The sequence below is a fragment of the Schistocerca cancellata genome, chromosome 1 (assembly GCF_023864275.1).
Source record: "Schistocerca cancellata isolate TAMUIC-IGC-003103 chromosome 1, iqSchCanc2.1, whole genome shotgun sequence".
Classification (NCBI taxonomy): domain Eukaryota; kingdom Metazoa; phylum Arthropoda; class Insecta; order Orthoptera; family Acrididae; genus Schistocerca; species Schistocerca cancellata.
In genome coordinates, this window is record NC_064626.1 from 1,207,365,526 (window position 1) to 1,207,389,617 (window position 24,092).

General features: G+C 40.7%; 1 protein-coding gene across 1 annotated transcript in view; it reads right to left on the reverse strand.

Moving 5' to 3' along the window:
- Positions 1 to 24,092, reverse strand: part of LOC126094658 (angiomotin-like protein 2) — a 166,409-nt gene that overhangs the window by 119,599 nt on the left and 22,718 nt on the right. The window contains exon 5 of the mRNA XM_049909167.1: positions 2,919 to 3,250. Within this exon, the coding sequence (XP_049765124.1) occupies positions 2,919 to 3,250 (332 nt within the window). The remainder of the gene's footprint in view (positions 1 to 2,918; positions 3,251 to 24,092) is intronic.

Sequence of the window (24,092 nt, forward strand, 5' to 3'; positions counted from 1 at the left end):
GAGCTAAACTTGTAACTGTTGTTATTTATAGATCCCCAGACTCTGATTTCACAACATTTTTGCTAAAGCTAGAGGAGGTTCTTGGTTCACTTTATAGGAAATACAAAAAGTTAGTTACATGTGGTGACTTCAATATTAATTGTATAAGTGATTGTGCAAGGAAGAGGATGCTGGTAGACCTCTTTAATTCATATAGTCTTATGCAAACTGTATTCTTTCCAACGAGAGTGCAAGGGAACAGTAGAACAACCATAGACAACATTTTTGTTCATTCCTCATTACTAGAAGGGCATTCTGTTAGCAAAAAGGTGAATGGCCTTTCAGATCATGATGCACAAATTTTAACTTTAAAAGATTTTTATGCTGCAACACGTGTTAAATATAGTCATCAGCTGTTCAGGAAAGCTGATCCAGTTGCTGTAGAGACCTTTGTAAACCTTATAAAGGAACAAGAGTGGCAAGACGTTTATAGCGCTGATACAGTAGATGATAAATATAATGCTTTTCTCAAGACTTTTCTTATGCTCTTTGAAAGTTGCTTTCCATTAGAACATTTAAAACAGGGTACTAGCACAAACAGGCAGCCTGGGTGGCTGACTAGAGGAATAAGAATATCTTGTAGAACAAAGTGGCAATTATATCAAAACATTAGAAACAGTCAAAATCTAAATGCAGCAGCCCATTACAAACAGTATTGTAAGGTGCTTAAAATGTTATTAGGAAGGCAAAAAGTATGTGGTATGCAGATAGAATAGCTAAGTCTCAGGATAAAATTAAAACCATATGGTCAGTCGTAAAGGAAGTTGCTGGTCTGCAGAGACAGGTCGAGGATATAGAATCAGTGCGTAGTGGGAATGTCCATGTTACTGATAAGTCGCATATATTTACAGTATTTAATAATCACTTTCTGAATATAGCGGGTGAACTAAATAGAAACCTAGTCCCAACAGGGAATCATATAGCGCTCTTAGAAAAAAGTGTTCCGAGACTGTTACCTGAAATGCTCCTCCATGATACTGACAAGAGGGAGATTGAGTTAATAATTAAATCACTAAAGACCAAGAACTCTCATGGATATGACGGGGTATCTAGCAGAATACTGAAGTATTGTTCTATGTATGTTAGCCCAGTTCTCAGCCATATCTGTAACTTTTCCTTTAGGAGTGGTCGGTTTCCTGACCGATTAAAGTACTCGGTAGTGAAGCCACTTTATAAAAAGGGAGACACTGATAATGATGACAATTTTAGACCTATTTCTATGCCATCGGTGTTCGCTAAAGTTATCGAGAAGGTTGTATATACAAGGTTACTGGAGCATTTAAATTCACATAATTTGCTGTCAAATGTTCAGTTTGGTTTTAGAAATGGTTTAACAACTGAAAATGCTATATTCTCTTTTCTCTGTGAGGTTTTGGATGGATTAAATAAAAGGTTGCGAACGCTAGGTGTTTTCTTTGATTTAACGAAGGCTTTTGACTGTGTTGACCACAAAATATTACTGCAGAAGTTGGACCATTATGGAGTAAGGGGAGTAGCTTACAATTGGTTCGCCTCTTACTTTAAGAACAGAAAGCAGAGGGTAATTGTCCGCAATATTGAGAGTGGTAGTGATGTTCAGTCCCAATGGGGCACTGTTAAGAGGGGCGTTCCCCAAGGGTTGGTGCTGGGGCCACTGCTGTTTCTTATTTATATAAATGATATGCCTTCTAGTATTACAGGTGATTCAAAAATATTTCTGTTTGCTGATGACACCAGCTTGATAGTGAAGGATCTTGTGTGTAATATTGAAACAGTAACAAATAATGTAGTTCATGAAATAAGTTCATGGCTTGTGGAAAATAATTTGATGCTAAATCACAGTAAGACTCAGTTTTTACATGTGACTTCTGAAATTTTCCCGGCGTATTTCTTCTTCTAATAATTTCCGGGTATGCAGCCGGATCCCGTCGACATTCTGCCAGTTACAGTTTCTAACTCACAATTCAACAAGAACCGATATTTTGATCAGACAGAATGGGCATATTATAAGCGAGACAGAACAGTTCAAATTCCTAGGCATTCGGATAGATAGTAAGCTGTTGTGGAAAGCCCATGTCCAGGATCTTGTTCAGAAGCTAAATGCTGCTTTATTTACCATTAGAACAGTATCTGAAATAAGTGACACTTCAACACGAAAAGTAGTCTACTTCGCATATTTTCATAACGCTTATGTCGTACGGTATTATTTTTTGGGGTAATTCTTCTGATTCAAAAAGGGTATTTTTGGCTCAAAAACGGGCTGTTCGAGCTATATGTGGTGTAAGTTCGAGAACCTCTTGTCGACCCCTATTCAAAAATCTGGGAATTATGACATTGCCCTCACAGTATATATTTTCTTTAATTCGTTTGTTGTTAGCAATATGAGCCTATTCCCAAGAGTTAGCAGCTAATACTAGGCAGAAATCAAATCTGCATGTGGAATGCACTTCCTTGACTCTTGTGCAGAAAGGAGTGCAGTATTCTGCTGCATCCATTTTCAATAAGCTACCACAAGAACTCAAAAATTTTAGCAGTAGCCCAAACTCTTTCAAGTCTAAACTGAAGAGTTTCCTCATGGCTCACTCCTTCTATTCTGTTGAGGAGCTCCTGGAAGAGCTAAAAAATTAAGCAAATTCCAGTGTTACATTGTTGATTGTCTTCATTTAAACTTACGGCTTGTCACCTGAATATGTTTTTTTTTATATATATTTCATTTTATCTGTTTCTAATATCGTGTTATAATTTCATGTATTGACTCGTTCCATGACCGTGGAGACTTCTCCTTAATTTGGTCCCACGGAACAATAAAAAAAGTTCATAAATAACACTGAAGTTAACTCCAACAGAATAGTTATGCTCAAAAGCAGATTTTTCAAACAGCAGTACATGCAAAGACGTACCTGGGACTCCCAATTTTGCTGGCACCAATGCGAGAAAGATCTGGCTGGGATCTTGAGAGGTTGATCTTATCAGCAAGGGTTCCTGTGGGACCAGCACCAGTACCTCTTAATCTATATGACACAGGCGAGTCAAGCCATTTTGGATATTCTGGTGGAGGTCGTGGTGTAAGTTCTCTGCCTGCAGATAATCGTTCTGGTCTGTCACAAGAATCCCCTCTTTTACTTTCTTCCTCCTCTTCCTCGTCATCGCCTGCAGCAGATTCTCTAATTCCATTACTTCCCTCTGTGCCACATGGAACAACCTTCACTTCTTTTGCAAGGTGTTTTAAAACCTGTGGTAGATACGACATATAAATATACATTAAAACAAATTGTGAGGGACAGGGTCAGTTAACAAACTACATGTAATTTAGAAAATCTGTGTTATTTTATTTTTAATTACTGGTACACATCACCTCAAAACTCTTATTCTATCCATAAATTACCACACATCTAGCAACACAAAACTTCATATGTACCCACTTACAGTACCACACATATTATGTATTTGAAGCAGTTGGCGAATCGCCTCGGTTCACAATCTAGACCAATGCCTTTTACTTTCCCTACTAACTGATAGTAACGATAACAAGGAATGGCATAAGTAAAGACAATCATTCATCAACAAGGTGAAATGCTGAGCAGCAAACAAGCACTTAAACATGATGTTGATCATTGCAGCCCATCATCTGAATAAGTATTCTTCAGAGCAGTATACACAAATGCATCTTGTTAAATGTATGGTTGAGTGGTTGTATTTAAATGCAAACAACAGTTTGTATTTCATCTAGGATTTTCCATTAACCCATTAGGGCTTTGCTATTAAATATCCTAAAAAGAAGTTATTCAGTCAGATTTTTGCATGTTACAGTTACTTCCTCTGAATTTAGAAAGTCACTCTTATGCCAAATAGACAGGAGAAAGTGTATCAGACAGCAAGCTGCAACTGATGTAGTGTCACGTAGAATGGCAATACCAAAATGAAACTACAGTTTAACTAATGTCTACAAAATTTATATTTATTAGGCAGCAACCGAAACACATACAAGCAGAGGTTCCTGTAAATTCTAGGTTACAGAATTAAAGATGCTTTAATCATGTATAATAGAGGAGCAAGACATAAAAAAAAAACCCTTAGTAAAACCTACAGCAATGACAAGACACGCATCTGCTTGCTCGTTGCGTGTTAATAATAATCCTGAAATGTAAAAACGGATGAATGAGAATTATACACCTGATTTGTTTGCAAATAGGGCTTAGCTAACATTCTGTCATTCACCACTGCTAATAATAGACACACAACTTTACACTTAATATGGATTACGGGTATTTTGTGGTGTTTACTGCTAATAATAGTCACATTCACCCATATACTCCACATACTAAAACTGACTGATGCTGATGAAAAGAACAGATGGAGATGATGAGTATTTCTCTACAATCAGCCATGAAAGAAAAAGATTTATATTCTTTAAGCACCACAGCTTTTAAGTGTCACTTACGCCCTTGGACTCGTTGGACCAATGTTAGACACAAAAATGTGTATTAGATGGGAATGAAAGCTTTCTTGAAAAATTTAATTACTGTAATCTTCCTAGATTATCAGCCGAATTGTGGTACTATGTTGTCATAATGTTTTGTCGAGTTTTGTGTTTGTTATTCTCAATGCAGACTCTTCTGTTGAGGGCACAACAGGTGTACCAATCACATGCCTCCAGAAGAGATGCCACTGTCACTGGGGGAGGGGACAGTGCGGGGTTCTGTAGTGGAGTACATGGAACAATCCCATGCAGTGCTGTCCAAGATGAAAAGATTTTCATGTACTTATATTTCCACTGCCTCTTTGTTGACCAAATCTCAGAACCTGTTGGCGTGGCACAGCACCTTTTTTTTTTTATGTTCAAATACAAATTTGTCTTTCGTTCATGCTGAACATTGCTACTGCAGACTTGTCGGTTTGGCTGAGGTCAATGCTCCTCATATATTCCAAACAGCAGTACAAGATGCATCATTGCATATGACTGACATACTGCATACCACATTTTTAACTGATGCTGTAGCCTTAGTTGGTCATCTTGATTTTACCTCTTGATGAGAAAATGATTTTTATCTTGTGTTTTTCCATGGCATTATGGCCTCCTGAATATGCACAAAGGGCGAGTTCAACAACATCCAACAAGGAACACTACAAATTCTCCAATGTATGGTACAGTCAAACACCTTGCACAGCTTCCAAAATCTTTCACGATCGCTGTAAGTACCTCAACAGAGTTTGTGCTTCAGGAGATATGTCTGGACAAGGGAGACCTTCTGCCCATCTTCAACATCAAGTCTCTCTTCACTCAGGTACCGCTAGAGGAGCTCATGGTACTAATAGACAATCACTTCAACGATGACGTGGTGCAACAGTTTCAACATGCTCTGACCACGAACTACATCCAATGTGGTGTAAAGTTCTACGAACAGACACATGGAGTCAGAATGGGATCCCACCGAGTTCTAGGCATCGGTAACCTGTATGAGGAAACAGCTCTCTAAACTGTGCATCTGAAATCAAAGATGTGTTAAAGATATGTGGACTGCACATTCATAGTTTGGCTCAGGGTGAAGAAAACCTACAAGAGATTCTGTGCCTCCTTAACAGCATACAGAACAACTTCAGTTCCACCATGGAGGTGGAAGAAAATTAATGCCTACTGTTCTGAACATTCTTATACAGAAGAACACTGGTGGTGCACTGGGACATTATATCTACAGAAAGAATACCCTTACGGACATATACCTAAGTGCCAATAGCTGCCAACACCCAGCGCAACGCAAATCAGTGCTTGCCATCCTGGTACATATATGGGACAGCAAAAGTCTGTCTCCCAAGTTACAACATTCGTGTGAAACCTTTTGCAAGAACAGGTACTCCGAGACGCAAAAAGACACACTCTCCAGCCAAATAAGAAGAAGAAACCAATTGCCTGGGGTTCACTGCGTATGTAGGGCTGACCTCATTCCGGACTGTCAGAATAGTGCAGGAACACAACATAAAAACCACTTTCTGCTGAACTGTTCAAATCATGAATATGCTTGGCTCAGTCAGATATTAACTAGGGCTAAGGGCACCCAGCATCTCCAGGGTGTATACGTGGACGAGGAAAAATAAGTCCCGGATTTCCCGGTTAAAAATACACTTTCTCCCGGGTGAAAATATACTTTTTCCCTGTTAACTGACAGTATATTTTCTCTCGGAACTGTATAACTTATCAGTCCTTTGAATGATTATTGTTTAATACACAGGCGTAGAATTTCCCGGCACTTTAGAAAAGTGAACACAGGGGAAAAAACACATTTCGGAAAGATCTTTGATGTGCAGCAACATGTATACTGCATATTTTCGTATTACTAAAGTATAAATTCGAATTCCACCAAACACCGCATGTTAGTTTCCGAAGCATTGAAATCGAGATTGGGATGCACTTTTGTAAGCCAGTCATAGCTCATGTCACGTGATCTCGCCAGCCGATGACAGCGGGTATTCAGAGCTTATGACACGTGATGTAGTCAGCCAACAGCAATATCACTGTTAAGTAGCGGAAACACACAAACAGAAAAAGTTAATGGTTTAAATTAATATACATAGTGTTGCTACACGAAACAAAAAGCTTTTACATATAATATTGGTCTTTTACGCGCGTATTAGAATTGACGATTTATAACACAAATGTGCCAGCAAAATTTTAAATAACGACATAAATGTCTGATCTTCTGGGCTCGAAATTCATCTAAATGGCTCATCATCAAAGAGTTGATTTTAAAATGAGAGTCAAACACTCTGTGATTTAAGAAATGCATCATACATTCTGGCACATAGTTCAACTTGCGTAAAAGGAAATTTACTTTTATGGTAACGTTTTTCAAACCACCATTCGGAATATTTTCTCGTGACCTGTTAGAAATAGGTTCGTTTCTGCAATTGCCAGAGAGTGCCAGATGACAGGCGTCACCACGCTTGCACAGCTACGACGCCGTAGGGAGCCCATATGTTCGTACGTGTAAAACATTAAAAGATCTTACATTTAGTCATAAAAGAAACAAGACATCAGAGGATACTCCAAGAGCATCGGAATTTCATGATCCATACTAAAATGTGCACAATAAAGTGCACATTCGTATGTCCAGATTCCCAATGAAGTAGGCCACGACCTGATATTAAGCTTATCAATGTGGTTTTCGGGATGTAAAATTTCTTGGAGTACCAATACTATGTTATCTCATGTTTGGCTGTTTATTATGGCATAATGCCATATGTGTTAGAAGTTGAAAACGTGCACTTGAAATGCAGCGAACAGTGTGTGGAATTACACACTTCGTTTCAAATCTACTGTCTGCCTCAGCGGAAAAGATTAATAAAAGAAAATTGCTTTAGCAAACCGACAAAAATAACTTCATTGTTATGCAAGGTAATTAATGCTTGACTGTCAGGAAGGTGGAAATAAAATAAAATCTCCAACTAATAACACATTTTAGGCTTCCATAATTATGTGAATGTATTTTAATTCACTTGATAGCTCCCGGCCACAGAAATCTATTATGTTTTCATTTGACGTGAGAGCAGTAAAGGATGAGGAAATAGCAAAATCACTAAATGTAAACACGGGTCACGTGGAGACTACCCACTTCCCCACCATAACTCAGACTGCTCTGCGCATCAGCCTCGGGTCTACGATATTTCCGAACCGGGGCAATACCCCGCCACTCCCTTGAGCGTTTGAGATAGGACGTCAAAAATTAAAAAAAAAAATTTTCAAAAATATGTTCATTTTTTAGCGCTCAGCTTTCTGAATAATCTGATGCATGAAACATATATGTTCGAGGAAATGTAAGACATGTTATTTGGTCGTAAGTGTGCCAAAGTCCAGTGCCTCGCCTCCTCACACAGCATTCTTCTATCGCATGTCACTGTACTTCACTCTGTGGAACTGAAAAGTGTATATTTTGTAATGGATGCCATCAAACCATATTCAGGACAGTGGAAATTAAAATGTCCTGTGGTGCCTCTCCTGCTTACAGTCAGCCGGTTTCACATCCTGTCCCTCTTTTTTATTCAAAAAAAGAACTCTTCAGGAAATTTCCACTCTATTTCTTATCAGCTAACAACTTGCTCCTTTGTGTGACAAAATTAAATATAGGATACGTAGACCCAGTAAAGACACGAGACAAGCAAGACAATACACATTTCTTTAATCCTTAGCTCCTGGAATTTTTTTCTCTCTGATCTTGCTATAGCTTTACATGCCGTGCTTTCCTTTCTGCGAAAGAATCTATTACCTCATCAAAGTTCGCCAAACATTTTGCTACAGGAAAAATCGAAATGTCGCTGTCTAATACTGAAAAAGCTGTTAATACAAATAGGACCCAAAAAAAGGTTCAAATGGCTCTGAGCACTATGGGACTTAACTTCTCAGGTCATCAGTCCCCTAGCACTTACAACTACTTAAACTTAACTAACCTAAGGACATCACACACATCCGTGCCCATGGCAGGATTCGAACCGGCGAGCACAGTGGTCGCGCGGTTCCAGACTGTAGCGCCTAGAACCGCTCGGCCATCCCGGCTGGCCAAATAGGGCCCAAGACTGGTGTGGTTTCCCGATCTGATTACATCTATTTTGTCACTGTCTGCTACGTAAAACAAACTAGGGCTTTCTAATACTGCAACAAATGTAACACACACTAAATAAACGAGATTGTTTTGGCACAAACGGTCTTTTTTTGTAACGACAGAATATAATTCACAAAGTACCAATATCAAATATCTATTACTACAAGCAAAAAGCTTTATGTTAGGGAATAGTTTCACACTTCATTCATACGCTCCAGTTTCTCAAGCACGAAATCAGAAAGTAGTAGTAGGAAATTTTCATACAAACTTGGAATCGTCATATTGTTCCATAATTTGTGTGATGTCCCCGTTTCTCCTCCTTCCTCGTTCTAACAAACAGTCTGTTATCACTAATTCTGTAACTATTCCTGCCAATGTCAAAGCTTATTCACATATTAACTTGACTAACTCTGCCAGAATCACCGGTTTAGTTATCCCACGATTATTCTCCGGTTAGGCACTGTTACATGTTCGTACAATGCATTTTCCGCGCTTCTTCCAGAATAGAACTTAAAGCGGCTGCTAGCTGGGGACAGTACAACTGGCCCTTACTAGTATAGCGCGATCTGGCCAAAAATTTTCCGTCAAAATTTCATTTTCTTTGATACACCGAGAAGGTAATATGTAATCTTTCTTACCTGTTTTTCGTTTATTTCCACTCCTGTAGTCTGAATTTATGGATTTCGCCAGTAATTATAACAACGCTCATCATTCACAAACCCAATCAACCAGACAAGGGTTGGTATTCAGCCGTTCGGCTTTACTCCGGTCAGCTCGTATAGCCGCTTTTGTCTGTAGGAAAGTTTGTTTCCACATGCGACGAGGATTCCCCTGGCAGAGACATCACGCACACTATGCACGCATTCACAAATCAACTTACGATTCATTCAGAAATCAACTTAGAATGTGTTCAAAAATGTTCAACAACTGACAGGGGTGCGTTTCAAAGTCATATGAATAATCGATAGACTAACGTGCGCTGGATGCTAGTCGCTTTGTGAAACAAGATTTTTTCCCCTCAAGAATATGAATCTGGCAGCTCGGGCGCTCCAGTAAAATTTTTCCCGATAGCATCTACCTGCTTGCTGCGACTGCTTACACAGCCAACAGCTACATTTCTGTAGCCAGAAGTGGGAGAAGGTACTACTCAACTGCGCATGGGCTTGACCCCCTCATAACTGCTGAAACTAATCCAATGTTAACAGTTGTGACGTCACGCTCATCGGAGGAAATTTGTTGTTATGAAGCATTGCATAGTCTTCCTAAAGCCTTTGACACATTTTGCTGTTGGTAGACACTTGTATGAGCACTGTGTTTTGTTGTTGTATATGGCGCTTCATTTACAATTTAAGTTTTATTTTCGTTTTTCTCTCGTTCATGTTTTACTGCTGCAGTATTATCTGCGGTAGCGGGATACAGTAATATTCTTTGTTAGAGTATCGGTTCTTACCCATCAAAATTATAAAAATTTGACTGAAAACAATAACAATGAAAAATTCCCGGAATTCCAAAAAATTCCCGGGTTTTTCCCGGTTTTCTCCCAGATGAAAAAAATTCCCGGGTTTTTCCCAGATCTCCTGGTTGTCCCGGGTCGTATACACCCTGATCTACAGCACCAGTTGTGTATGTGGCATGCATTACATAAGCCAGACACAATGATGCATCTCACAGTGCTGTTTGGAGCATGTGAGGAGTGTTTGCCTCAGCCAAACCAACAAGTCTGCAAGCATCATTGAAGGACACACTTTGTTTTTGAACAGACAAAGATGTTGTGCTGCACCAATGGATTCTAGGATTCAGTCATCAAAGAGGTAGTGGGAATATGAGTATACGACAATCTTTTCCAATGGGACAGCATTTTCCAACTGAACTTTGCAGACACACAACACCAAGACTTGCACCCACATCACCTTTCACCCTGCCATGAGGTGCCCACTACTTACCATGACATCTTCGGAGACAGATGATTGGTCCACCTGTTGGGCCCTTGGCAGAGGAGTCTGCTGTCTAGAGGCTACAAAGCACAAACTGGACACGAACCCATCATTTCGCCTAAAGACAACAAGTAGGATGCTCAATGAAATGTTGTGGCAGAAAGACGTGATTCAACTGATAACACAAGATGATCTCATCAACCCACTATATTGGTTATAGACATGCCACAACATTAATGTTAATCGAACTTCATTACACTTTTGCGATATTTCTTGGACGATTTGGGTGTTTTTGGTCATGACTGTTTTTGCTCCTTTACCTTGGATTTTTCATTTGCATTGAAATTCAAGGACAAAAATTTAAAAGTTCCAGTGATCAACATTGCTATTATCTCAATTGATAATAGAACAAATACAACCTCTGAGCATTTTGAAAACATGCAGCATCCCTGGGTTCAACAATAAGTTTTATGGTTGCTTGTTTTGGAGCCTATACAGTGGCAGTTGCAAAAAATTGGTTGGAGGAAGTATTCGAAAGAAAGCCAAGTAGTGAACCGAATTTTACTGTCGCAAATCTGAACAACGTTGAACTGTAACTCAGAAGTGCGTTATGTCATCCACAAATAAAATTTCATGTAAGTAGAAGTTTTATTTGAGTCTTGTGGCTTGATTTTGTTACCATGATTCAATAATACCTTTTGATAACAGTGACATCTCAGTCCAACGTGATTCTACATCTACACTCTGCAAACTATCGTGAAGCATATAGCAGAGGGTATGTTCCAGTATGCTCTTTTCCCCCATTCCATTCACATATGGAGTGCAAGGAGGATGATTGACTGAATGCCTCTGTGCATGCTGTAATTATTCTAATCTTGTCATCATGGTCCCTATGACAGCGATATGTAGGGGTTATAGTATACAGGGTGAGTCACCTAACATCACCACTGGAAACACCTCCCAAACCACAACAAACACTGAATAACCAATTCCACAGACCGAAAGTGAGGAGAGGGCCTGGTGTAACTGGTTAATACAAACCATTGAGAAACGCATGTAAGTATGACTTTCAACACATAATTGCGTTTTTTTAAATGGAAACCTGTTATTTTTAGCACAAATGAAAATAAAAAAAAAAATACTGAATGCTGTTTGTCACATTGTTAAATGTTACTTACACCCAGAGTAATATGTAACAAAGTTGACGCTCGAGTAATTCCTCAGCAGTTCACTCGTGTGTATCGAAAAGAACCGAATTAATTAGGGATACAAAAAGAACAGTGATGTAACATAGGTATAGAAGACATGAGCAGCACGTTACGTCCACATGCTAACATTTTTATTAGTCTTTTTCTCTGAAGAATACTGTACGGCACTGATTTGTTAGAAGAAAATGTACATTAACATAAGAATATAGTAAAACTTATAAATTTGTTTTTTGCTTTCAATTACAGAAAGTAAAAGAGTGACTCCTGACATTTCAGGCCAATCAATGTTCAAAATGGTGCCCATCATTTGCTGCACACATTTTCAATCTACTGCATAGTAAATGTCTTACACGATGCAGTACATCTGGTGTAATGTTGCCACAGACTGCCTCAATACGATGTTTCATGTCCTCTGGGGTTGTAGGCACATCACAGTACACGTTCTCCTTTAACGTACTCCACAGAAAGAAGTCTAAAGGAGCAAGATCAGGAGAACGGTCTGGCCAATTTACGTGTACACCACATCCTATGAAATGCCCGTTGAACATTCTGTCAACAGTCAGCCTAGTGTTCATTGACGAATGTGCAGCAGCACCATCATGTTGATATCAAATACGTCTTGTTTCCAGCGGGAGATTTTCTAGCAATGTTGGCAGATCATTTTGTAGAAACTCTATGAATTTTGCAGCTGTTTTGGTGCCTTCAATGATGTGAGGATCAGTGAGATGGTCGCAAATTACTCTGCACCGTACATTTACATTCACGGTCGCTGTCACTCTACCTATCGAAGCCAGCGAGAATTGTCCATGGGCCAGTAATACATGTTTCGTAAATTCACTGCACTGTGGCTTGAGAAACCAACCTGCTTCATTGGTGAACAGATAGGACTGCAATGCACTCTCCGTTAATGCTCACTGACAGTAATTCACTCGATTATTAAAGTCATCTACATGTAATTGCTGATGCAGCGACCCATGATACGGGTGAAATTTGTGACGAAGTATATGCATTACATTACTTTGACTCATTGCACTGTCTCTAGTGATGTCACATAAACTCTTGTGTGGGTTCACGGCAACAGCAGCTAACACACCAACTGCACCTGCTTCTCCTGTGATGGGTTTGTTATGGGCCCCTTTGCATTTACGACCATACCTGTTGCATACAATTGTTTGTACATGTTTCCAAATGTGCGGCACGTTGGATTATCTCTGTCCGAGTACCTTTCTGCATACAATCTACAGGCTGCAGCTGCATTTTGTCTGCACTCGCCACAGATGAGTATCATCTCTGCCTCAGAATAAACCATTTTCACAGTTCTTACAACACTGTACACACTGTTGTACTTGCGACCTTCTCACGTTCCTAATGTGCGTACTTCTGTTCTTACTTTTTTACAGTACACTATCACAGACATCCTGTGACACAGCGAACTACAGTTATTCTGAGTACAAGGACTAATTCACCAACCCCTACATGCAGACACTGAGACAGCCAAACGCGTAAACACCGTAGTCTTCGTAAATATACCCCTGCAGATCTTGTTTGTTACAACACGCGACTGAACGTATGAGGTTTCAAGCATCAACTTAACTCCGTATGTACTTAACATTTTACAATGTAACAAAAGGCATTGATTAAGTTGTTTTTTTTTTCTATTTTCAGTTGCGTTAAAAATAATAACAGTTTACCATAAAGGAAAAAAAAACATAAGTTTGTGTTGAGAATCATACTTCCATGCATTTCTCAATGGTTTGTATTAACCAATTCCACCAGCTCCTCTCCTCACTTTCTGTCAGTGGAATTGGTTTTCAATGTTTGTTGTGGTTTAGGAGGTGTTTCCAGTGGTAATGTTAGGTGACTCACCCTGCGTTCCTTGATCATAATTTAAAGCCGGTTCTTTAAACTTTATTAATGGGTTTTCTTGGCATAGTTTATGTCTATCTACAAGAGCCTGCCAGTTTAGTTCACTGCGTCACTGTAACACTCTCATGGGTCACAGAAACCTGTGACCATTCGTGCTGCTCTTCTCTGTGTACATTCAATGTCCCCTCTAAGTCCTATTTTATTTGAATCCCACACATTTGAACAATATTCTACAATGGGTCACACAAGCGATTTACAAGCACTCTCTCTTGTAGACATTGCACTTCGCCAGTATTCTACAAATAATCTGAAGTTTATCATTTGCTTTACCCACAACTGAGCCCATGTGATCATTCCATTTCATATCTCTACAAAGTGTTACATCCAGGCACTTGTTGAGGTGGTCTATTCCAGCTATGACTCACTTATATTATATTCACAGGATAGTGTGCTTTTCATTTTGAGAGATGTGCTACTTCACATTTCTGAACAGTTAAAGCACATTGTGAATCTCTGCACCACTTTGAAATCTTACCAATATCTGATTGAATATTTATGCAGCTTCTTTCAGACAGTATTTCATTACAAATAGCTGCATCATCTGTAAAACATCTGAGATTCCTATTAATTAAGTCTGCAAGATCACTAATATACAAAATGAACTGCCAGGGTCCAAACACATTTCCCTGGGGCACACACGAAGCTACTTCTACTTCTCATGATGACTCTCCATCCAAGATAACACAAGCTGTATCTTCCCTATTGAAAAGGCCTCAATCCAGTCACAAATTTCATTTTACCACTTGTATGAATATCAAGAGCTCAGAGGGCAACCCAGTTCTAAGCAAAGAAGGGAAAGCAGAAAGGTGGAAGGAGTATATAGAGGGTTTATACAAGGGCGATGTACTTGAGGACAATCTTATGGAAATGGAAGAGGATGTAGATGAAGATGAAATGGGAGATAAGATACTGCGTGAAGAGTTTGACAGAGCACTGAAAGACCTGAGTCAAAACAAGGCCCCGGGAGTAGACAACATTCCATTAGAACTACTGATGGCCTCAGGAGAGCCAGTCATGACAAAACTCTACCATCTGGTGAGCACGATGTATGAGACAGGCGAAATACCCTCAGACTTTAAGAAGAATATAATAATTCCAATCCCAAAGAAAGCAGGTGTTGACAGATGTGAAAATTACCGAACTATCAGTTTAATAAGTCACAGCTGCAAAATACTAACGCGAATTCTTTACAGACGAATGGAAAAACTGGTAGAAGCCGACCTCGGGGAAGATCAGTTTGGATTCCGTAGAAATGTTGGAACACGTGAGGCAATACTGACCTTACGACTTATCTTGGAAGAAAGATTAAGAAAAGGCAAACCTACGTTTCTAGCATTTGTAGACTTAGAGAAAGCTTTTGACAATGTTGACTGGAATACTCTCTTTCAAATTCTGAAGGTGGCAGGGGTAAAATACAGGGAGCGAAAGGCTATTTACAATTTGTACAGAAACCAGATGGCAGTTATAAGAGTCGAGGGGCATGAAAGGGAAGCAGTGGTTGGGAAAGGAGTGAGACAGGGTTGTAGCCTCTCCCCGATGTTATTCAATCTGTATATTGAGCAAGCAGTAAAGGAAACAAAAGAAAAATTCGGAGTAGGTATTAAAATTCATGGAGAAGAAGTAAAAACTTTGAGGTTCGCCGATGACATTGTAATTCTGTCAGAGACAGCAAAGGACTTGGAAGAGCAGTTGAACGGAATGGACAGTGTCTTGAAAGGAAAATATAAGATGAACATCAACAAAAGCAAAACGAGGATAATGGAATGTAGTCAAATTAAGTCGGGTGATGCTGAGGGAATTAGATTAGGAAATGAGACACTTAACGTAGTAAAGGAGTTTTGCTATTTAGGGAGTAAAATAACCGATGATGGTCGAAGTAAAGAGGATATAAAATGTAGACTGGCAATGGCAAGGAAAGCGTTTCTCCAGAAGAGAAATTTGTTTACATCGAATATAGATTTAGGTGTCAGGAAGTCGTTTCTGAAAGTATTTGTATGGAGTGTAGCCATGTATGGAAGTGAGACATGGACGATAACTAGTTTGGACAAGAAGAGAATAGAAGCTTTCGAAATGTGGTGCTACAGAAGAATGCTGAAGATAAGGTGGGTAGATCACGTAACTAATGAGGAGGTATTGAATAGGATTGGGGAGAAGAGAAGTTTGTGGCACAACTTGACTAGAAGAAGGGATCGGTTGGTAGGACATGTTCTGAGGCATCGAGGGATCACGAATTTAGCATTGGAGGGCAGCGTGGAGGGTAAAAATCGTAGAGGGAGACCAAGAGATCAATACACTAAGCAGATTCAGAAGGATGTAGGTTGCAGTAGGTACTGGGAGATGAAGAAGCTTGCGCAGGATAGAGTAGCATGGAGAGCTGCATCAAACCAGTCTCAGGACTGAAGACCACAACAACAACAACCTCATATGACAGAACTTCAGACAATAAGCAAAGGTTCGGTACCGAGTCAAATGCTTTTTTGAAATCGAGAAATAGTGCATCAGCCTGACTGCCTCGATGCGAAACTTTCAGTACGTCATATCAGAAAAATGAGAGTCGGGTGTCACATGATGGATGTGTTTGAAATCCATGTGGGTTTGCACGGAGGAGTTATTCTGTTCAAGATATTTCATTATGTTTGAGCTCTGAATGTTTTCCAAGATTCTGCAACAAACTGATGTCAATAATATCAGGTAGTAATTTTGTGGATCACTTCTGCAACTCTTTTTGTAGGCGGATGTGACATGTGCTTTCTTCCAACTACTGGGCACAGTTTTTTCTTCCAGGGTTCTATGATAGATCATAGATAGAAGACGAGATAAGTCAGCTACAAATTCAGTACAGAATCTGATAGGTATTCTTTCCGGTTCTGGAGTTCCGTTCAATCTTAGCAATTTCAGCTGTTTCTCAACCCCACTGACACTAATATTATTTCATTCATCTTTTCAGTAGTATGAAGATTAAATTGGAACAATTCTCCTGTGTTTCCATTTGTAAAGGAAAATTTGAAAACAAGAGCTAAGCATTTCAACTTTTGGTCTGCTACCCTCAATTTCAGTTCCTGTCTCTTTCATTAGGGACTGGACACTAACTTTGGTGCTACTAACAGCCTTTATATATGACCAGAATTTCTTTCGGTTTTGTGAAAGATAATTTGACACTACTCTGCTACGGTAATCAGAAAGCATCATGCATTGCTCTCTTGATAGCCAAACAAGTTACACTCAGCATCTCTCTATCTACAGTCCTACACATTGTTTTACACCTATTATGCAGTAATTTCTGTTTATTTACCATTTTCTTTACAGTGACAGTATACCATGACAGGTCCCTAATATTATGAACTGTTCTACTGGGTATGTATGTGTCCAGTGCATGGTCAACTGTTCTCTTAAATCTGAGGCATTGTTCCTCTGCATGATCCTGCCCTGTTCTCAAAGTTTCAAGTTCCTCATTGACATATGACACTACTGATTTTTTATCTAGTTTACTCAACATATGTATCTTTCTGCTTGTTCTGTGTACTTTGGAAGTAATTGTTGGCACAACCACATCATGGACACTGACACCAATTTTAATGAGGACATCACCAAAGAGGTCAGGTCTACTGTTGACATTAGATCAAATACATTTCCATAATGAGTGGGGTTCTGAACTATCTGTTCTCTACATAGTTTTCAAAAAAGGAATTTAGTAATGTGTCACAGGATGTCTTGTCACACCCATCACTAACAAAACTGTGATTTTCTCAATTGATTAAATACTCCATTGACGATTACAGCATGATTGGGGAACTTACTTACAAGCAAACTGTGTTTTCTCTGAAGTATTCATTTACATTAGGAGAGGAGTATGGTGGGCATAGAAGGATCTAATTACCATTTTTTGCCCATCTCTGATACTGAGTCTTGCCCAAACAATCTCATATCCACCTTCAGTTTTTATCTTTGTGGATTTAAGATTCTTGTCTACTGTGACAAATACACCATTTCCATTTCCCATTCGTATTAGCCTATGTAACACTAACCAAAACGGCCTAGCTGTGCTGGTACTGTGAATGGCTGAAAGCAAGGGGAAACTACAGCCGTAATTTTTCCCGAGGGCATGCAGCTTTACTGTATGGTTAAATGATGATGGTATCCTCTTGGGTAAAATATTCCGGAGGTAAGATAGCCCCCATTTGGATCTCCGGCGGGGACTACTCAGGAGGATGTCGTTATCAGGAGAAAGAAAACTGGCGTTCTACAGATCAGGGTGTGGAATGTCAGATCCCTTAATCGGACAGGTAGGTTAGAAAATTTAAAAAGGCAAATGGATAGTTTAAAGTTATATATAGAGGGAATTAGTGAAGTTCGGTGGCAGGAGGAACAAGACTTTTGTTCAGGTGAATACAGGGTTATAAATACAAAATCAAATAGGGGTAATGTAGGAGTAGGTTTAATAATGAATAAAAAATAGGAGTGTGGGTAAGCTACTACAAACAGCATAGTGAACCCATTATTGTGGCCAAGATAGACACGAAGCCCGCATCTACCACAGTAGTACAAGTTCATATGCCAACTAGCTCTGCAGATGACAAAGAGATTGATGAAATGTATGATGAGATCAAAGAAATTATTCAGATAGTGAAGGGAGACAAAAAATTAATAGTCATGGGGGAGTGGAATTCGATACAAGGAAAAGTAGTAGGTGAGTATGGAATGGGGGAAGGAATGAAAGAGGAAGCCACCTGGCAGAATTTTGCACAGAGGATAGCTAACACTTGGTTCAAGGCTCATGAAAAACGGTTGTAAACATGGAAGATGCCTGGAGAAATTGGAAGGTTTCAGATAGATTATATAATGGTAAGACAGAGATTTAGAAACCAGGTTTCAAATTGTAAGACATTTCCAGAGGCAGATAGGGACTCTGACCACAATCTATTGGTAATGAACTGTAGATTAAAACTGAAGAAACTGCAAAAAGGTGAGAATTTAAGGAGATTGGACCTGGATAAATTAAAAGAACCAGAGGTTGCAGAGATTACAAAAGCGAGCATTAGGGTACGATTGACAAGAATGGGGGAAAGAAATACAGTAGAAGAAGAATAGGTAGCTTTGAGGGATGAAATAGTGAATGCAGCAAAGTATCAAGTAGGTAAAAAGACAAGGGCTAGTAGAAATACTTGGGTAACAGAAGAAATATTGAATTTAATTGATGAAAGGAGAAAATATAAAAATGCAGTAAATGAAGCAGGCAAAAAGGAATACAAACTTCGCAAAAATGAGATAAACAGGAATTGCAAAATGGCTAAGCAGGGATGGCTGGAGGACAAATGTAAGGATGTAGAGGCATAAATCACTAGGGGGCAAGATACATACTGCCTACAGGAAAATTAAAGAGACCTTTGGAGAAAAAAGAACCACTTGTATGAATATCACGAGCTCAGATGGAAACCCAGTTCTAAGCAAAGAAGGGAAAGCAGAAAGGTGGAAGGAGTATGTAGAAGGTCTATACAAGGGCGATGTACTTGAGGACAATAGTATGGAAATGGAAGAGGATGTAAATGAAGATGAAATGGGAGATATGATAGTGCGTGAAGAATTTGACAGAGCACTGAAAGACCTTAGTCGAAACAAGGCCCCGGGAGTAGACAACATTCCATTGGAACTACAGCCAGCCTTGGGAGAGCCAGCCCTGACAAAATTCTACAACATGGTGAGAACGATGTATGAGACAGGCGAAATACCCTCAGACTTCAAGAAGAATACAATAATTCCAATCCCAAAGAAAGCAGGTGCTGACAGCTAAGGAAATTACTGAACTATCAGTTTAATAAGTCACAGCTGTGAAACACTAACGCGAATTCTTTACAGATGAATTGAAAAACTTGTAGAAGCTGACCTCAGGGAAGATCAGTTTGGATTCCATAGAAATGTTGGAACATGTGAGGCAATACTGACCCTACGACTTATCTTAGAATATTGATTAAGGAAAGGCAAACCTACGTTTCTAGCATTTGTAGACTTATAGAAAGGTTTTGACTGCTGACTGGAATAATCTCTTTAAAATTCTGAAGGCGGCAGGGGTAAAATGCAGGGAGTGAAAGGCTATTTACAATATGTACAGAAACCAAATTGCGGTTGTAAGAGCCAAAGAGCATGAAAGGGAAGCAGTGGTTAGGAAGGGAGTGAGACAGGGTTGTAGCCTACCCCCGATGTTATTCAATCTGTATATTGAGCAAACAATAAAGGAAACAAAAGAAAAATTCGGAGTAGGTATTAAAATCCATGGAGATGAAACAAAAACTTTGCTGATGACATTGTAATTCTATCAGAGAAAGAAAAGGACCTGGAAGAGCAGCTGAACGGAATGGACAGTGTCTTGAAAGGAGGACATAAGATGAACATCAACAAAAGCAAAACGAGGATAATGGAATATAGTCGAATTAAGTCGGGTGATGCTGAGGGAATTAGATTAGGAAATGAGACACTTAAAGTAGTAAAGGAGTTTTGTTGTTTGGGGAGCAAAATAACTGATGATGGTCAAAGTACAGAGGATATAAAATGTAGACTGGTTATGGCAAGGGAAGCGTTTCTGAAGAAGAGAAATTTGTCAACATCGGGTATATATTTAAGTGTCAGGAAGGTGTTTCTGAAATATTTGTATGGAGTGTAGCCATGTATGGAAGTGAAACATGGACCATAAATAGTTTGGACAAGAAGAGAATATAAGCTTTCAAAATGTGGTGCTACAGAAGAATGCTGAAGATTAGATGGGTAGATCATATAACTATTGAGGAGGTATTGAATAGGATTGGGGAGAAGAGAAGTTTGTGGCACAACTTGACTAGAAGAAGGGATCGGTTGGTAGGACATGTTCTGAGGCATCAATTTAGTATTGGAGGGCACCATGGAGGGTAAAAATCATAGAGGGAGACCAAGAGATGAATACACTAAGCAGATTCAGAAGGATGTCAGTTGCAGTAGATACTGGGAGATGAAGAACCTTGCACAGGATAGAGTAGCATGGAGAGCTGCATCAAACCAGTCTCTGGACTGAAGACCACAAAACATTAGCCTATCCTTTTCATATACAGTTAAATTTTCCCCAAAAACCTCACTGCTATGAATTTAAAATTCAACCAGCTTTCTGTACCTAGTACTGTGTGAGGTTCATTGCTTTTCAAGAGCACTTCAAACTCCGGCACTTTGTTGCAAATGCTTCGCCAGTTAACCACTAGAATTTTACTACCCTCACCTATTGGATGCATTTCTTTCGATCTTACAATGATACGTCTGTGTTTCCTACAGCTATCCTTATCCAGATTGGATAGATAGCATCCTAATCTAAAAAACCATTGTGTGCACCCCACACACAGCCAGCTACCTGGTTAGCAGCTTTGGGGACCCTACAGTTCTCAATCCTTTGGTGCAAGTCCAGGAAGTCACCGCCTAATTTGTCACAGAATCTTCGAAGTCTCTGGTCCACTACTTCCATTCGACTCAGAATCAAGGGTCCACAATCAGCCCTGGGGACAACGCCACAAGCTGAGACCTTCGTTGAAACTCAGTGTGCGAGGCAGTCCTTTCAACCAACTCTGCCAGTCACTGGAATGATTGAAGTATAAACTCGGAGCAGACTGTACTAAGATTATGTTCTATTACCAATACTTGAACACTGAAACTGTCACTAATACACATCCCATTCACGACATTACTGAGTGTAGCTTATCGACCGTATTCAGTCAATAAATATGCCAGAGTGGGAGTAAGTTGCAATAGGGCCAGCGGCAGGCGGGTGTATTATGCATTCCAAATCAAAACACAGTCAACTGGTGTTGTGAAGGGGAGTCATCTGAGTGCGGTACACCAACAGCTGACGCTGCATAACACTAGCTTTTCCTCACTTGCAACTACGGAAGTGTTGGAGTACATGTCTTAAGCCAAGTACTCAGCCATTCGTGTACTCTTATCATTCTCATCTTAGCATCAAAGCCTATACCAAGAATCTATGACACCTGGAGCGACATCCCGGAATGCAGTACAGGGTCCACTGTTCAACCACAAGGCAGGGCAGCCTGCCCTGAGTCGTGAGGGAGCTGCCTGCTCTCTGGAAGAAGTTCACAGTCATTGTCAGCTGGGTCGCAGCTAGGGATGTCACTGACAGTGGCGTTCAAGTGATGCCATGCTCGGCCGCGCTTTTAATGCTGTGAACAATGCCAGACGTCTATTGTTTCGCACAAGAGAAGACAACTGGAAGCCTCCACCAATCTGCTCCTGTTGTACTACAGCCAAGGGCCAGAATAAAGAAATTAATTGAACAAATCTGTCATCCTGATGTCTCATTTCCCTCTCCATGGGTGACAACCTTAATGATCGGTTAACACTGGTGTCAGAACGCTGACATCACTTTCTTAGAGCAACATCTGGACCTACAGCATATGGTAAGGCAGAAAAAAAATGTATTCTGATCATGGAGAAGTAATTTGATGCTTGTACGTTTTGTAAAGTAGACTTTATTGCAAGTAGAGAACCAGTGGATTTGTCTTGCTTTAGAGGTCATGGAAGTCATGATTTCTTAGTGCCTGTTAGATGTGCACAGTGTACCCTTGAGGGTCACTCTGTATCATGTATGAAATCAGTTCCACTAACATGGTATATACACTCCTGGAAATGGAAAAAAGAACACATTGACACCGGTGTGTCAGACCCACTATACTTGCTCCGGACACTGCGAGAGGGCTGTACAAGCAATGATCACACGCACGGCACAGCGGACACACCAGGAACCGCGGTGTTGGCCGTCGAATGGCGCTAGCTGCGCAGCATTTGTGCACCACCGCCGTCAGTGTCAGCCAGTTTGCCGTGGCATACGGAGCTCCATCGCAGTCTTTAACACTGGTAGCATGCCGCGACAGCGTGGACGTGAACCGTATGTGCAGTTGACGGACTTTGTGCGAGGGCATATAGTGGGCATGCGGGAGGCCGGGTGGACGTACCGCCGAATTGCTCAACACATGGGGCGTGAGGTCTCCACAGTACATCGATGTTGTCGCCAGTGGTCGGCGGAAGGTGCACGTGCCCGTCAACCTGGGACCGGACCGCAGCGACGCACGGATGCACGCCAAGACCGTAGGATCCTACGCAGTGCCGTAGGGGACCGCACCGCCACTTCCCAGCAAATTAGGGACACTGTTGCTCCTGGGGTATCGGCGAGGACCATTCGCAACCGTCTCCATGAAGCTGGGCTACGGTCCCGCACACCGTTAGGCCGTCTTCCGCTCACGCCCCAACATCGTGCAGCCCGCCTCCAGTGGTGTCGCGACAGGCGTGAATGGAGGGACGAATGGAGACGTGTCGTCTTCAGCGATGAGAGTCGCTTCTGCCTTGGTGCCAATGATGGTCGTATGCGTGTTTGGCGCCGTGCAGGTGAGCGCTACAATCAGGACTGCATACGACCGAGGCACACAGGGCCAACACCCGGCATCATGGTGTGGGGAGCGATCTCCTACACTGGCCGTACACCACTGGTGATCGTCGAGGGGACACTGAATAGTGCACGGTACATCCAAACCATCATCGAACCAATCGTTCTATCATTCCTAGACCGGCAAGGGAACTTGCTGTTCCAACAGGACAATGCACGTCTGCATGTATCCCGTGCCACCCAACGTGCTCTAGAAGGTGTAAGTCAACTACCCTGGCCAGCAAGATCTCCGGATCTGTCCCCCATTGAGCATGTTTGGGACTGGATGAAGCGTCGTCTCACGCGGTCTGCACGTCCAGCACGAACGCTGGTCCAACTGAGGCGCCAGGTGGAAATGGCATGGCAAGCCGTTCCACAGGACTACATCCAGCATCTCTACGATCGTCTCCATGGGAGAATAGCAGCCTGCATTGCTGTGAAAGGTGGATATACCCTGTACTAGTGCCGACATTGTGCATGCTCTGTTGCCTGTGTCTATGTGCCTGTGGTTCTGTCAGTGTGATCATGTGATGTATCTGACCCCAGGAATGTGTCAATAAAGTTTCCCCTTCCTGGGACAATGAATTCACAGTGTTCTTATTTCAATTTCCAGGAGTGTACGTATCTGTTGGGGGAATGTGACTAAGCAATGCCGTAAATTGAGGTGTTTCATGATTAGATGTAAGAATTAAGTTAATATATTCTGTTTTCTTGTCTTGTGAATGTTACTTCCGAAAATGAGTGTTGTCAAGGACAAAGATTCCACAGAACCAGAGTAGCTATGTGTGTGAGAACCGGAAGCAGTACTCATACTGTTAGAAAAGGTAGCACAATTACCAGCAGGTAGTAGAGAACTGCATGGGTTGGTAGAATCACGATCATCACAGCAGGATGTAGATATGTCAGTCACAAGTTTCAGTGCTTCCTTTTCTGGTAAGGCAACTGAGGATGTGTAGGCCTTTATGGGAGA